Source organism: Panthera pardus, unplaced genomic scaffold (assembly GCF_024362965.1).
Source record: "Panthera pardus isolate Hobbes unplaced genomic scaffold, ASM2436296v1 HiC_scaffold_11, whole genome shotgun sequence".
Lineage (NCBI taxonomy): Eukaryota > Metazoa > Chordata > Mammalia > Carnivora > Felidae > Panthera > Panthera pardus.
The window spans coordinates 99,101,575-99,116,386 of record NW_026526666.1 but is presented as its reverse complement, the minus strand read 5'-3'; the positions used below and the strand labels follow the sequence as shown (position 1 = coordinate 99,116,386).

The 14,812-nt window shown below is 48.9% G+C and overlaps 1 protein-coding gene across 2 annotated transcripts in view; it reads left to right on the top strand.

Annotated features, from left to right (window-relative positions):
* Positions 1 to 14,812, top strand: part of PEX14 (peroxisomal biogenesis factor 14) — a 144,370-nt gene that overhangs the window by 16,690 nt on the left and 112,868 nt on the right. For both annotated transcript variants that reach the window (XM_019461356.2, XM_019461355.2), the window contains exon 2: positions 6,170 to 6,217. In XM_019461356.2, the coding sequence (XP_019316901.2) occupies positions 6,170 to 6,217 (48 nt within the window). The remainder of the gene's footprint in view (positions 1 to 6,169; positions 6,218 to 14,812) is intronic.

The window sequence follows — 14,812 nt, the reverse complement described above, 5'->3', positions numbered from 1 at the left end:
CATCTGATCCTGAATGTGAGGTGGTGGTATCATTCCCATCATTTCCACGGATGAGGAAACTGGGGTTCAGAGGCTGAGCGGTATACCCGCAGTCACGCGGTCTTTAGTGCCGTCGTTCACGCACTTGCCTCTGTGCCAGTGCCGCTCACAAGATATTTCTTGAACTGAACCTTACTTATTCTTCTCTGCAAAGAACTGTAGGCCAGACTGGCCTAGGACATATCTAGAGTTACGCAGCCACTTGGCAGGTGTGGCATGGGCACACCTAGACCTGGATGTTCTGCCAGTTGCTCAGACCTGAGCTGCGTGTGCAGTTGGTCTTTGCTGTGCCTCAAGGTCAGCACTTGGCACACCTTCTGGCTGGGGGAGGTCAGTGCCTGGGCAGCAGGAGTGAGAGCACCTTTGTGCCTTTCAAACCGGGAGCACTTCTGTCTGCCACTGTGGTCTTTTTTTGTCCGTTGGTTTTTTAAAACAGTCTTAGCCTTTTGCTCATCTTCCCTTCCTGCCGTCTGCATTCTGGCCCCTAAGCATCCTGCCTGTGTATTCATTGCCTTAGAGCCTGCTTCTTATACCTTTGCAGGGGGACTCAGCTGGTGATTTCTCAGCCTGTTATTATTATTTATTATTATTATTTTTTTAACATTTATTATTGAGAGGCGGGGAGACACAGAGCGTGAGCAGGGGAGGGGTAGAGAGAGGGGGAGACACAGAATCCGAAGCAGGCTCCAGGCTCCGAGCTGTCAGCACAGAGCCCGACGCGGGGCTCGAACTCACAAAATGTGAGATCGTGACCTGAGCCGAAGTTGGTCGCCTAACCGACTGAGCCACCCAGGTGCCCCATGTTATTATTATTTTTAAATTTTTTTTTTTTTTTTCAACGTTTATTTTATTTTTGGGACAGAGAGAGACAGAGCATGAACGGGGGAGGGACAGAGAGAGAGGGAGACACAGAATTGGAAACAGGCTCCAGGCTCTGAGCCATCAGCCCAGAGCCTGATGCGGGGCTCGAACTCACGGACCGTGAGATCGTGACCTGGCTGAAGTCGGACGCTTAACCGACTGCGCCACCCAGGCGCCCCATTTATTATTTTTAAAGTCAAGACCACCCTGTCAAGATTTCCAGGATCAAGGTGGAATTTAATTTGTAGGGATTTGTCTCAAGCCAGAAAATAGATTTGACCACTGAAAGGGGGTCGGTGCGGGGGTAGGTGTTTGAGGAGTGCTGGGCTCTCCTAAGGGCTGGGCTCATGAGACTGACGGACCTGCATGTGCCGGGGGACTGAGCTTCTGACAGGCAGACGGCCGCTCAGACCTTTGCTCTTCTTTGAAGGGACACCTAGAGCCGCACGTTAAAGGTGAGTGTCTGTGCTCCCCGTCAGCAAGAGGAAGCACAATGGTCTGGATTCTCCAGGGGTCCTGCTGGTGCTTGAATGGGACAGTTCTTCATGCACTGCTGGACACAAAGCCTCCCAGGCCCCTGCCTTCTAAATGCCAGTGAGATTCCCTGGTCACTGAGACAACCGGAACCACCTCTACAGGGGGTGTGTGTGTGTGTGTGTGTGTGTGTGTGTGTGTGTGTGTGTGTGTGTGAGTGTGAGAGTGAATGTGTGTTTAAGAGAGAGAGCATACCCACAAACTGGGGAGAGGGGGAGGGAGAGAGAGAGAGAGGGAGAGAATGAATCCCAAGCAGGCTTCACGCTCAGCACAGAGCGCGGCATGGGGTTCGACCCCATGACGCTGGGATCATGACCTGACCCGAAACCAAGAGTTGGACACTCAACCGACCGAGCCACCCAGGTGCCCCACCTCCACACATTTTCAAATTCCTCTCTTGGGTGTGTGGGGGGTGTTTCTGCCCTGGGGTTGAGAATCCCTGGACCACAGCATTGCACCCTGGGAGTAGGCCAGGTTTGTGTTAAGTTGCAGGTGAAATGTTTCAGGAGTGGCCACGTGTCCTGCTGTGGTCCTCTGCTTGCTTCTTCTGTGCGCATGTATATGAAGTGGTTCCTTTGTTTTCGTGTCTTAAATTAAAAGAAAAAAACCTGAGGTATTTATTGGGTGCAGGTGATATTTTAAGTGCTGAAGATCAGCCTTCCGTAAGATGGTAAAGTGCCTGCCTTTAAGGAGTTAAAAATCTAGTGGGACTAGATAGATAGTAAACTAGTAACCCAGTGAAGGATTTCGGGTGGTATTATCAAGGAAATCCATGCGGAGAGTAGGAAGGATGAAGGCTATTTTGGTTACCAAGAAACAGTGCTCTTTAGGAACCTGTTGAGAAGGAGCAATGGGGGGTGGTCCGTTGTAGACTGCAGACATTTCAACACAAACTGGGGTATCATCTCGAATATAATCAGTATTGGGCCATTCCTAGACGGGTGAGGAGCCCCCTGTGAGTTCACTGATAAGGTCTGACAGACCTCAGTACCACTGTGAGTTGGAATAGGGTGTGGGGAAATCTTGCTCCTCCTTGCAGCTCTGAGACTAAGCCTGGAGCCCTGGCTTTGGTGTGCTGAGACCCCAGAAGGCTCTGGAGGTCAAGACTTGAGGAATTTGGAGAGTGCTGCTATTCAGCCTCCTTGATAGGGGTACACACACACACACACACACATCTGGGTTCTTAAATGCTTTGAATGCCTGGAAGAATCTATAAGGAACCAGCGTCAGTGGTGGTTCCCCCAAGGAAGAGGGGAGTGTTGGAGAGTTAGAATGAGAGAGAAGCTTTCTTTTTAAAAATTTTAACATTCATGTATTGTTTAAGTGGAATACGCTTCCTTGGCTCACAGTGTAAAAACGTACAAAAGGGTATATGATGAAAGAGACTTAGCACCGTATACTGTTTTCCCTCTGGCAAATGCTAGCTAGTCAAGAGGTGAACTCATTTTAAGGGAAGTTCAATAGTGATCATGATTCATAGTGATTCCTTGTATTTTAGGAAGAAGAAAGCTGTGGATTAAGTCAGAATGAGGCTTCCTAAATATTAAAGCTGTTTGAGTTAGTTTTGTCGAGTCAAACAACCCACATTATTATTTGTGGGGGTAGCATTAAGAGTGTTGCTTAACGAAATGTGATCCAAACAAAACTCGATCATTTTATTTTCTTTAATTTACATTTAAAAAATTTTTAAGTTTATTTATTTTGAGAGAAAGGAAGAGAGTGTGTGTGCATGCTAGCATGCTAGGGAGGGGCGGAGAGAGAGAGAGAATCCCAAGCAGGTTCTCTCTGCACCGTCAGTGCCGAGACCCATGTGGGGCTCAAAACTGCTAACTGTGAAATTACGACCTGAGCCAAAGTCAAAATTGAGTCAGGACACTGAACCAACTGAGTCACCCAGGCGCGCCCCCCCCGCCCCCCCCCCCCAGTTTTTTTTTTTTAAAGTAGGCCCCATGTCCAGTGCGGAGCCCAATGCGGGGCTCGAACTCACAAAACCGTGAGATCGTGGCCTGCATCAAAATCAAGAAAGAGCCAGACACTTAACTGAGCCACCCAGGTGCCCCCAAAATTCAATTATTATTTAAAAATTTTTTTTTTTCTTTATTCTTGAGAGAGAGACAGGGTGTGATCAGGGGAGGAGCAGAGAGAGAGAGAGAGAGAGAGAGAGAGAGAGAGAGAGAGAGACAGACACAGAATCTGAAGCAGGCTCCAGGCTCTGAGCTGTCCGCACAGAGCCCAACGTGGGGGTCGAACTCACGAACCGCGAGATCATGTCCTGAGCCGAAGTCGCACGCTCAACCGACTGAGCCCCCCAGGTGCCCCAAAACTCAATTATTTTAAGTAGAATGGTTCAAATCCCTTTAGTACCAGTTGCTAGCTGGGTCATCACAGGCATGCTATTTATTTATCTCCTTTGCCTCTGTTTCCTCATCAGCAATAATTTCATACATTTATTGTAGAATTACATGAAGAAAGAGGTAAATAAATGTTAGCACTTAATATTTGCCAAATGGAGTGAAGGAAAGCCCTCAGGAAGATAATGAACTTTACTCTGTAATCCATTCGGTTGAGTGAGAACCATTCTACTCTTTGTTGCCTTTCGTTCATTCAGCAAATATCTGTGGAAGGCCTAATCTGTGCCTCATACTGCCCTGGGCCCCGGGGATGCAGTGAGCAGCACACACAGACAGTTTTTGCCCCTGTGGAGTTCATAATCTAGTGTGGGACACAGACATCAGTCAGATAATCACACAAGTAAAATTGCACTTCTTCTCAGTCCTTGAAAGAGAGGTGGATGGTGTTAGGATAGAATAGGGAGATTTCACCCTGTCGTGGATGTCAGAGAATGCTTCCCCAAGGAAGTGACTCAGCCAAGTGGAACTGTCAGAGGCTCGGGCAGGGATAGCATGTGCAAAGGCCCGTGTGTCTGTTGGGCAGAGCTGGGCAGTGTGTGTCACACAGACCTGAGTTGCAGTCAGTGGATGTGAGGCCTTGGCAGTCACACAGAGAAGGTTTTCTGTATTAGGGCTGCTGTTGGTAGCTGTTTCCTGGGGTGGTTGGCGGGGGGGTGGTGAGATCTGATTCTTACTGTTTTGAAACGATAGTCCGTCTGCAGCGTGGGAAATGAATTAGAAGAGAACCAGCGTGGATGTGGGTGCACTGATGCGAAGGGTATTGGAGTGGTCCAGGCAGGGGATTTTGGAAGCTTTGGCCCAAGTGATGACAGTAGAAGTAGAGAGAAGCGGATGGACTGATTGCATGGATATTTAGGAAGGAATATGGGCAGGACTTGATAATGCGTTAGCTCTGGTGAGTGGTGGAGAAAGCTATCAAGAATGGCCTTTTGGACTCCAGTTTGTATATTTTGGTGGAAGGTTGTGCCCTTGGCTCAGGCAGGGAATACTGGAAGAGGACACGTGTGGCAGAGGGAGAGGATTATGAATCCTGTTAAGGGACTTGTTGAGTCCAGAGGAGGCTGGGAGGCAGGTGGACGTAGATCTAAATGCAGGTTATCGCTGCTGCGAGCAGGGAGGGGGGAAGGAGGAAGGGAAAGCGTGCTCAGGTTCCCGGAGACTTTCTACTTGGTTTCATGCAGGCTGACCTTGCCCCGGGACTTTGGATGAGGAGCTAGAGTCCTTCTCCCAGCCAGAGTCCTTGCCACTGTGCTGTGTGCCAGCTGCACAGTGGCAGCTGGTTGTGAGGAAATCTTTGGAGCCCCTCTGTGGCCTGGACTCTTTCCTCTCCCACCTTCTGTGGGTTTTTTTCCCCCCGAGGAGGCCTGGCACTTGCCATCTGAACGAGCTGGGAGAAGTATGGAGGCTGGCGGCTGGCTCCTGAGACCCACCGATTCGCTGCACTTGTCTGGATATTATCTGTAGACAATTGGAAATTGGCTTGAACATCAGTAACAGTAAACTAATCATAACTCTCAAACTGCTTGTTTTATTCTTTGGGAGATTTGTGAGTTTCCTCCGAGTCTGTCTCTGTCTCTCCCTTTCTGTAAATTTGGCTAGACCATCGGCCCCGCGTTGAAGGTAAATGTGAGCATGAGGCAAATGTGAGATCCAGAGAGGGGAGAGGGTCCCAGACTAGAGCCAGGCTGAGACCCCATGCTGCCTGCCTGCCGCTTGGTCTGTCAGCCTGGCACTGGCTTAATTACAAAACTGATTCAAGCTTGGCTTTCTTTACTCCTGTGGATTGGTGTCCTCAGTGACAGGTGATAAATAAGAACCGTGTCCAGAGTTTCTTCGCTTCCTGGTTCCAAGTAGATGCTGGGAGAAAATCCTGAGTATGGGCAACTGGGGCCCCCTTGTGGCTGGATCTGGTTCTCCACTTTCGCTCTGCTCTTCCCCATAAGGCGGGAAGATGGCAAAAGGGAAGTTTTGCTCTCTCGTAAAGCCTTTCCTCTGGATTTGCTATTTCTGTGGATCTCATGATAGTCCTCGGCCCTTGCTGCTCAGCTGTTGATCTTGGGCCCTCTTAAGCTAAACCTAGTCTTCTTGAGATGCTGTGGCAGTGAACCCAGAAGCAGTCTGTTCTCGTTTACTGGCTAACTCAGACTCCATGGGCTACTTCTTTCCAGGTAGGGCACTGCAGAACACTGTACAGTCTGAGAAGCTGGTGGGAAATAGGAGGAACAGGTGTTGGTGTGTGTTGCTGGAGAATGAAGCGTCTGTGGCTTTTTGATGTCCATTGGGTGGCACTGTGATCTTATTTTTGTTTCTATTTTTCTTTGCAGCCAAGCTCTACTCCAGGAGGTGAAAATGTGGTGCCTCGAGAGCCTCTGGTAAGTACCCAAGATACACAGTATCATTTCCTAATAATTAAAATACTGTGTGAGTATGGAGAAACCTATGATCCTGGAGTTTTGCATCCTTCAGTGTCCCTTCAAAAGTAGGTATTATATGGAGACTAACTTAATGGCCTTTGACTTCTGACTTCTTCTCTGGCTTGCAGGATTTAGTGAGCTGTCTCCTTACTAAAACCTGGTCTTTTCTGGAAGGGAAAGCATCCACCCCTTGGGGTGGTGCACCACTTTGTTTGTTGCTGACCAGTAGTAACCAGCGGGATGCCTGAAACCTTTGGAGGCGGAGTTGGGACTAGGTTCCGAAGGTAGCTTTCTTCACAAAGTGCTTTTGCTCTGGTTGTCTGAGCCCCAGTCCCTGCCAGCGCACCCCATTTTCATTCTATGGTTTGCATTGCAGGGCCTGCCGCAAATCCTGTTCGTTGGGTTGGTCGTTGGGTCGTAAGACCTGTTCTGTAGCAGCCTGATAAGTTTCATGGAGGGCCGGCTTTGAGAGCTTTGCCTTTGTTTGGTGATAGCAAGCTGCAGGATGTACACCCAGCCTTCGTGTCATAGGCCTGCTTTTCTTCCCTCTCCTCCAGCAGTAGTGGGAGGAGGTGATGTGAGGTCTTAGCTGGCGTGAACAGGCCTGAATTGTAGCCCGTTCCTAGGTTCCCGAGGCAGAAGGGGAGTTGGATTTGGCTGAGCTCTAGAAAGACCAGGGTGACGCAAGCCCTGCTGGGGCTGATTCAGGGAAGCACTGCCACCGTCCTGTTACCTACTGCTGTCGCGTCAGCTCCCTTCCCACTGCACCCCGCGATGGCTTCCTTTCACTCTTCTGGTCTTGCCTGGGTTTGTCTGGAGGTCAGGGTGGTATGAAGGCCAGAGGCTTCAGGCTTCTCCTTGCCAGGTCCGTAGATCAGGAGCTTGAGTGTCCCCCGGGGCCTGTCAGTGCCCCGCAGGCTAGAGTTGTGGCTGGTTTTGGACTCATGTCCAAACTGAACGCTTGTCCTCTGCAGTCCTTTACTTCTCAGCCTCCTTTTACATTTTTCTCTACTGACTTAACTGGCGATCACCGGTGGAGGGACTGGTCCTTCTCTTGAAGCGCAATGGGGTAAACCCTCGGGGGTTCTTTCTAGCAGTGAGCCCTAAGCCACGGGCAGCCTCGCTAATTTCTGGGTATTTGGAGCCCTGCAGCCCCTTGGCCCCGCTGATGTTTCTGTGCACTGCTCTTTTCCTGCTGTCTGCTGCATCTGCTTGGTGGTTGGTTGTATGTTTATTTCTTTCTTTTCTGGGAGGCCCTGAGCAGTCTTCAAACCCTAGTAGCCTGTGATCGTCCAGAGTTCAGACTCATTCTCTCCAGGCCAACTCTACAATTACCTTATATTTAATTAATATTTTTTCCCCTTCTTTACGTACTTGCTGCATAATTGCTCAGAGGAAAGAAAACACATAGCAGCAATTTATATATATATAAAAAAAAACAATAATTAAAAAAAACACCCCGAAATAAACTCCCATCTCATTTGGGCTGATCCTATGAGTTGGGTAATTAGGGCCCTATTAAAAGGTAGACCCTTTCTGCTTCCCTTCTTTTTTTTTTTTTTTTTTATTAATTTTTTTATATTAAACTCCCACAGTCTCTCAGTCATGCCCTTATTGCTTTTGGCCAACCATTTGCAGCAGCCTGATTAAATGAGGGCACCAGCCGAGTTGTATGGTCTTGTGTGAGCTGCTTCTGCCTCTTGAGAGTGGAGGTGGGAGGGTGCCAGGCAGAGGGGCCCGCCAAGGGCCAGCAAGGACTCATGTGGCGGGTCGGGGTACAGGACTTTGAGCTGGCAGGAGGCTGGGTGAGAGTCACAGGGCACTGGCGAAGGGATGAGGTGGTCTCCCCCACCCACAGAAGACTCCCAGCACTGCCCGAGCCCCGCTTCCACAGGGCAGGCTTCTCAGGTGTGTGCATTAGCCATCGTCTCTTGGATGCTTGGATGCTTGGAGGAACAGACAGCTGAAGGATAAAACTGAGCCTTCTTCCGTAATTTATGCATTTTATTGGGGAAGAAAAGGCATTTGTACACATGAAGCAATTAGCAGACAGTACAAGACCATATATAATTTTAGCAAACAGTACAAAATCGCATGTAATTTGGTGCAGAATTGCCTGGCTGGGAGTCTAAGAGCCCTCATTATTCAGAGAAGGAAGAGTTCTGGCTGGGGTATACTTAGGGATGGTTTCTGTGAAACTTGAAGCCAGGTCTTGAGGAATAGGATTTTCCAGTGTTGGGGGAACACCCTGCTAAGTGGTTTTTGTTTTTGTTTTTAACTGAGAGCACGTTTTCCACGAAATTCTTTCGTGGAAGCTGCCGGTTCTTCTCTACACTAAAAGGGCTAACTAAGCATGGGATGCTGAAGGCATATAATCTTATTCTTTGTCTTCAGAAGTAGATGATCACTTTGGAATAATTTTTCCCTTTATTAGAAAAGTGAGTTAATGACACACGAGACTCCGTGGAGTGATCAGTACAGTGGAAATGACATTGACAGGTGACATTCGGGTGTCTGCATTATTATTTTGCTTTTATCTGCTGGAGAAGGAGGACCCGATCTTCAGGTTTGCCCTCTCTGGACCATAAAAACTGTCTTGTGATTTTGGTGGTGAGGAATATTGTCTTGTCATCTCTTAAATGACACATTTGTGTTTTTAGCCATCCCCTTGTCTGGATTCCACCCAGGTAGTGACTGTGTTACCTTCTCTTGCTCCTCAGTACTCCTCGTCCCCCATTAAAGAACTCACCCCGGCAATCCCGGCCGTATTAGCAAGAGAGTTGCTCTATGATGTCGTAATGTTTTCAGGGCTGGAGATTGGTGAACAGACCGGTCTTGATAAATTTTGTAAACTCCCGGTTGAAATGTCCGTATTATTGATGATAAAACTATGCCAAAGTTAAAACGGCTGATGGCTTTTTCTTCTTTATACTTTCTTCCCTGAGCTTTGCCTCCTAGGGCAAGGAGTTTTGACAGTCCTCCAGAATATTGACCTCCAGCTCCCCAGCCCCTGCCCCCGACCTGTTGAAAACCTTCTGTTAAGGCCTGAATTTTCTCATCACCTGTGTGGGCGTGTGCTCGGGCCCAGAGTCAGGTCCCTGTACCGCTCTCGCAGGATCAAGCCCCACCTGGCCGATGGGTCTCTAAATGGGTGGACGTTTGTTTGCATCGACTAACTTGGTTCCTGCCTTGCCGGGGTACAGAAACTAGGGTTAAGTAATCGTCTGAGAGTTTTTTTAGTCATATGAGCTGTGGTTGTTTCAAGTGAGCAATAAATGAGGTTTTGTTTGCCTGTTGCTCGCTGGTTTCAACACGACGTCTTCAATATCTAGCAACCCTACAGCTCACCTGCTTTATGCAATGCTTACGCATTTGGGTTGAGCTAGCATTTTGGCTCTTTGTTCTTTGACACTGCGTTCTTCCTAATGGATGAGTCTCCTGCCCTCTTTTCTTCCTCTGACTTGTAGGTATAGTTTTTTTGTTCTGATTTGTTTTTTTGGTTTATATCCTTTCCCCGCATCCCTCCACCCCTGTAGTCCCAAACTACATAACTTTATTATTATTATTATTATTATTACTATTTTTAATGTTTATGTATTTATTTTGAGAGAGAGAGAGACAGAGAGACAGAGCGTGAGTGGGGGAAGGAGCAGAGAGAGAGGGAGACACAGAATCCGAAGCAGGCTCCAGGCCCTGAGCTGTCAGCACAGAGCCTGACACGGGGCTCGAACTGACCTGCGAGATCGTGACCTGAGCCGTAGTCGGATGCTCAACCGACTGAGCCACCCAGGCGCCCCAGGATTCACTTTTAAAGCTAAGTAAGTAGATCAGATTTCAGATCATCCCTATAATGTCACCGCACTCACCTGTATCCAGACAGATGTCCCTGAATGGAAATCACAGCTCACTTGAGTAAACCTAGCTCAGCATAGAAATCAACCACTAGAGATTCTTAAAATAATAATGCTTAATACTTTAGATCTGCCATATTTATTTATTTTTCCTGAAAAAAAAAAAAAAAAAGACAATTTCCTGAAATCTCTTAATGGGCTAGTTTTATTACCCATGTGCTTGTGAAACACCTTCATGAATACAATATTAAAATCAAGTTTGGGGCGCTTGGCTGGCTTAGTTAGTAGAGCATGTGACTCTTGCTCTTAGGGTTGTAAGTTCGAGCCCCACATCGGGTGTAGCAATTACTTAAAAATAAAATCTTTAATGCGAATGTCATCCTTCAGAATGAAGCGTCTCTCTGCAAAAATAAGTAAACTGAAAAAAGAGGAAAAAAAGTGAATCTTGTGCAGATTTTGGTACTTAAACCATTAATAGCAACTCATGCCAGGGAGGGGAGGACGCCTCACAACTACTGCTGAGAAACTTGGGACTGAAATCAGTTGTCTACTGCAGGGCGGGGCTGGTGGGACACGTCTCTGCTGCTGCCTTCATCCTGTGAGCCGACCTGAGGCCTGGCGCTGCTCAGATAGGGCAGGTGCTGGGCTCTCCTCCTTCCCCACTCCCCTCCCATCAGCAGTAGAGATGCGTATACGAAGCAAATGCTACTTTGGTTTTTAAACACTGACCCCTGCCCCTTGTTGGGAGGGTGCCAGAGAGTCCCGCAGGTCCTGGTGGGGAGGAAGCTGATGAGAATCCGCAGAGCTGGATGAACTTGAGAACAGCCTCATTCCAGCTCTGGGTGGCTTGTCTGTAATCTCTAGGCCACTTACTGATTTTGAAATTACTGTCTCTTCCTACTTCGTCCTTCCTGTTCTAGATGGGGTTTATTGAGTAGACTAGGTGGGGCCCTCTAAGTTCTTTCCTCTTCCAGGTAAATGAAGAGGTGGGTTTGTTTTTTGTTTTTTTCCTTTCCAGTTTTAAGGTATCCTTTTACAAATAATTATTAGATGAATCGAAACTCTGAGGAGTAATAATTAAGGAAGTGGAATTTGAAATGGTTATTCATCTTTGTTTATACTTTGGGTTCCCGGCTTGCACGGTAATACTTGCTATTTGTTAGAGTTCCTGCAGTCAGAGGCCCTGACTGTTGGATGACCAACCAGGCAAGTGTCCTTACTTTAGAGACCTGGGAACCGAGGAGCCCAGCACCCATGTGCCTTTCGCAGAGCCGCACAGCAATGGGGCGAGTTTGGGCTGTAATCTTGTCACCCATGTGGTTCTTCCAGAAGGAAAGGCCGAGTTTGCTCCCTGTCTCCTGGGGATAGTCTCCACGTTCTTCAGGTGCCCTTAGTAATTGCTGAGGAGGGTTAAAGGAAGCTCTTGTTTGGGCGGAGGGACGTTCAGAGGGTTTTCTTTTACTTAAAATCAATCATTATCTTATTTGAAAGACTTTTCACTTAAAAGTGTTTTTTTGTTGTTGTTGGTTTTGCGTGTTTGTTTGTTTTAAGTGCGACTTAAAAGGTGGGTATTCCGTGTGGCAAACTCAGGAAATCTCCCACGCGTCCCTGGTTTGAGAACCTCTGCATGTCACGTCGCGCTGAGGACAGCCACGTCCCCGCCGTTTTCCAGGATAATTTCAGTTTAAAATATTTTAGCCCAGTCTCAGACCATGCAGACCAATTTGGGTTTGAAAAATACGACCTTGTAGTTAATCCCACTTCGGTGCTCGGAGAAGCCGCAGGAAGATGAAGTGGTGCTTTGCAGAAGGACGTGTTCGCCGCCCTTCCTTCTTCCCTCCCAGCCCTGCTTTCTTTTATGGTTTGTAGTTATAACCAAGATTTATGCTTGTTGCTCCACAAATCTTCTCCCTGCCATTATGAGTTTGTCTGAACAGTCTAGAGATAGGGCCGACACTGAGTGATTCTTGAGGTAAATCTACCCGGGGGCGCTCTCTGACGCTTGGAGTCACAGAGGAGCTAACTCATGGCCCCCAGTGGATCGGATAAATTGCCCCTGTCGAGAAAAAGACGCGCTGCCACCCTTGTGACCTCCTGCCTGAGCAGCATCCCCGGTGGCACAGGGGCCTGTGTGTGCTTATAAAGTCTGTGGGGTGGCGCTCTGGGCCAGCAGTCACACCCCTCACCCAGAAGTGTCTGTCAAGAGGCCTTTCTCTCTCTCTCTCTCTCTCTCTCTCTCTCTCTCTCTCTGGCCGATTGGGCCCCAGCGAGAGGGTCTCTGGGGCAGGGCAGCTTTCTCCAGCCTGGTGGGGAGGAGCTGCCAACAGGATCAGGCCCGCAAGTTGATTATTTGTATGAATGGTTTCGTTTTTCCACAGTTCCCTGCGGATGGAGTTTGATGGAGAAGAGGAAAAAGTAGACAACGTCTGTTAAACGTCGTTTCTCCCCCTTCCTTCTGCTTTCCTTTTGCCGCATCCTTGGGGCTCGTGTGTACTTTGGCGAGTCATTTCAAATCTCTTGTCGCATGAAGGGGCGGCAGCATCAATAAATACATGATTTTTTTTTTTTTAAGTGTCAAGAGCCCGCATTAGACACACTCCCCGAAGGGACTGGCTCGCTGCTGTGGCACCGTGGAAGCTCCCGGAGGAGGCCCTGGGTGCTCTGAACCGACGGGCTCCCCGGCCGGTCACACCCACACCCACGCCCATTCTGCAGACCCACGTTGGCTCGCCCCGAACCCGTGCGTGCCCGGTTGTACTTGGTAGTGAATGAGGCAGTTTTGTTAAATATGCCGTAAGCGGGTGAAATGCAGAAGTGAACAGAGGGAGCTACAAATACAGAGAGGTTTATAAACATAAATGAGAGAAGAGGGTTCGGTAAAAGCCGGGCTGAATGCTTTGGTAAATGTGAATTGCAGATAAAATGTCTTTTCAGGTGAGAGCGAGATGACAGTTAAACTGGGGAAGACCATAAAAATCTCGAAGTATTCAGTGCTTTGATTTGCGTTGCTAGTGCCTTTAAGTTCTCGCTTTGCTTTAGAAATTGTGAAGGGTGTGTCGTGGGTGGGGTTTATGCAAGAAAGGCGTCTGGGAACATCAGTCTGTGGGCCCACACTCAAAGAAAAGGTCTTGGCTCCACATCAAAAGATTAGCAAATGACTGTACGTTTATAGGTTTTAAGTTCATGTAAAATGTTTAAGGTATATAGGGTAGGCTCCACTTGAATGATTCCCGCCCTTAACTGATTTTTCGATTAACTGACCAATTACCAGCGCTGATGACCGAGGTCAGGAGGGCTTCCCCTGTGTCATCTGCTGGCCTTGGCGCCGGTTTCTTTATTTTTGTTAATGAGAACTACTCTTTTCCTCGGTTTACAGCGAGGAAACAAGCCCAGGGCCATCGGTGTTGCAAGGGGCGGGACTGGGATTTAAGGGCGCGATGTTGAGCTCTGGGGCGCACACACGGGAGCAGGGGGAGCAGGTCCGGAGGGCAGGCGGGGACAGCCCCGGGGACAGCCCGCTGACCTCGCCTCCCCCTCCAGGCGGGGCGCTCAGGAGGGGCCTGGGCCCGGTTCAGGGGCTTGCCTGGTGAGTCTGTGCTGTCTCTGAAGCTGCTGCTTTCGTGCGCTCCCTGGTTGGAGTCTTTTGTATGCTTCTGAGCTGTTTAAAAGGCACCTATTAATTTATCACAGGTGATGTGGGCCTCCTCGTGCTGGAGGAGGCGTCTGCACCCATGTACCTCACTAATGACAGGTTACAGGATCGAGGCGAGATAATAGGATCTTTTCATCTGTGTCGCTAGAGCAGAGTGCCGTGTCCCTGGTAGCTTCTAGGGGGCAGCAGCTGCTTGCTGTTTTCCCTCCTGCTGGAGGAGGAGAGGTTCCACAATTGAGCAGTTTGCTTCTGACTCGGGCTGAGCAGGTCTTCAGGGAGTCACCTGAATCCGCATAAGTGAAGAGACTGCAGGATCCAGGAAATCCCATCCCTGCTTTCTCTGCCCCCTCCGGTAGATCCTGTATCTGCGTCCCCGTCAAATCCCTCACTGTCAGAGCTAACAGCAGAGTTCGCCGGCTTTGAAGATAAGAGTCGCAGAGATGTCTTTAAGAGAGTGAAATCTTTTTGTCAGATCTTGCTTGTTGCCATTGATAACCCTCTCTAATCACGTGTAGATGTTTTGAAATGTTCCCCTGTGGGCATGTGTCTTTACTCTGCTGGGAACACGACTGTCCTATGGTTGATTACCTGTTCTTCCTCTCGCTGCTTCCCTCAGCTCCCCTCCCCCCGCAAGCCCGTCTCGCACAGGTTTCTTTACGGTTCTAAATGACTCACCGCACCAGCACATTGAAGGGGAAACTTTGGATTTGCCAGTTCTTTGAGACTTTGGGGCCCAGGCCTGACATATGGCCAACTCGTGCCTTGTTGAAGTGAGTAACTAGCACCCAGCCTCCCACAAGCCCATATTTCACCCTGGCCCTGGCTCTCAGATCTTCTTCCAGTTGTGTGGCTGAGGCCAAGTGACGAAAAGGAGAAGGGTCGGTTGCAGGCAGAACCGGATGGTTGCAGTACACACCGAGAAGCAAATTGGCCACGACATTTCAGCCCTGGGAGGTTTATTTAGGATTAGCTAAGAATTCTCAGCCCTGACTGCACGGTGGGAGGAGCCGCTGACTGACGGCCGCTCTTGGGGCTCTGCGAGCTTGCGGG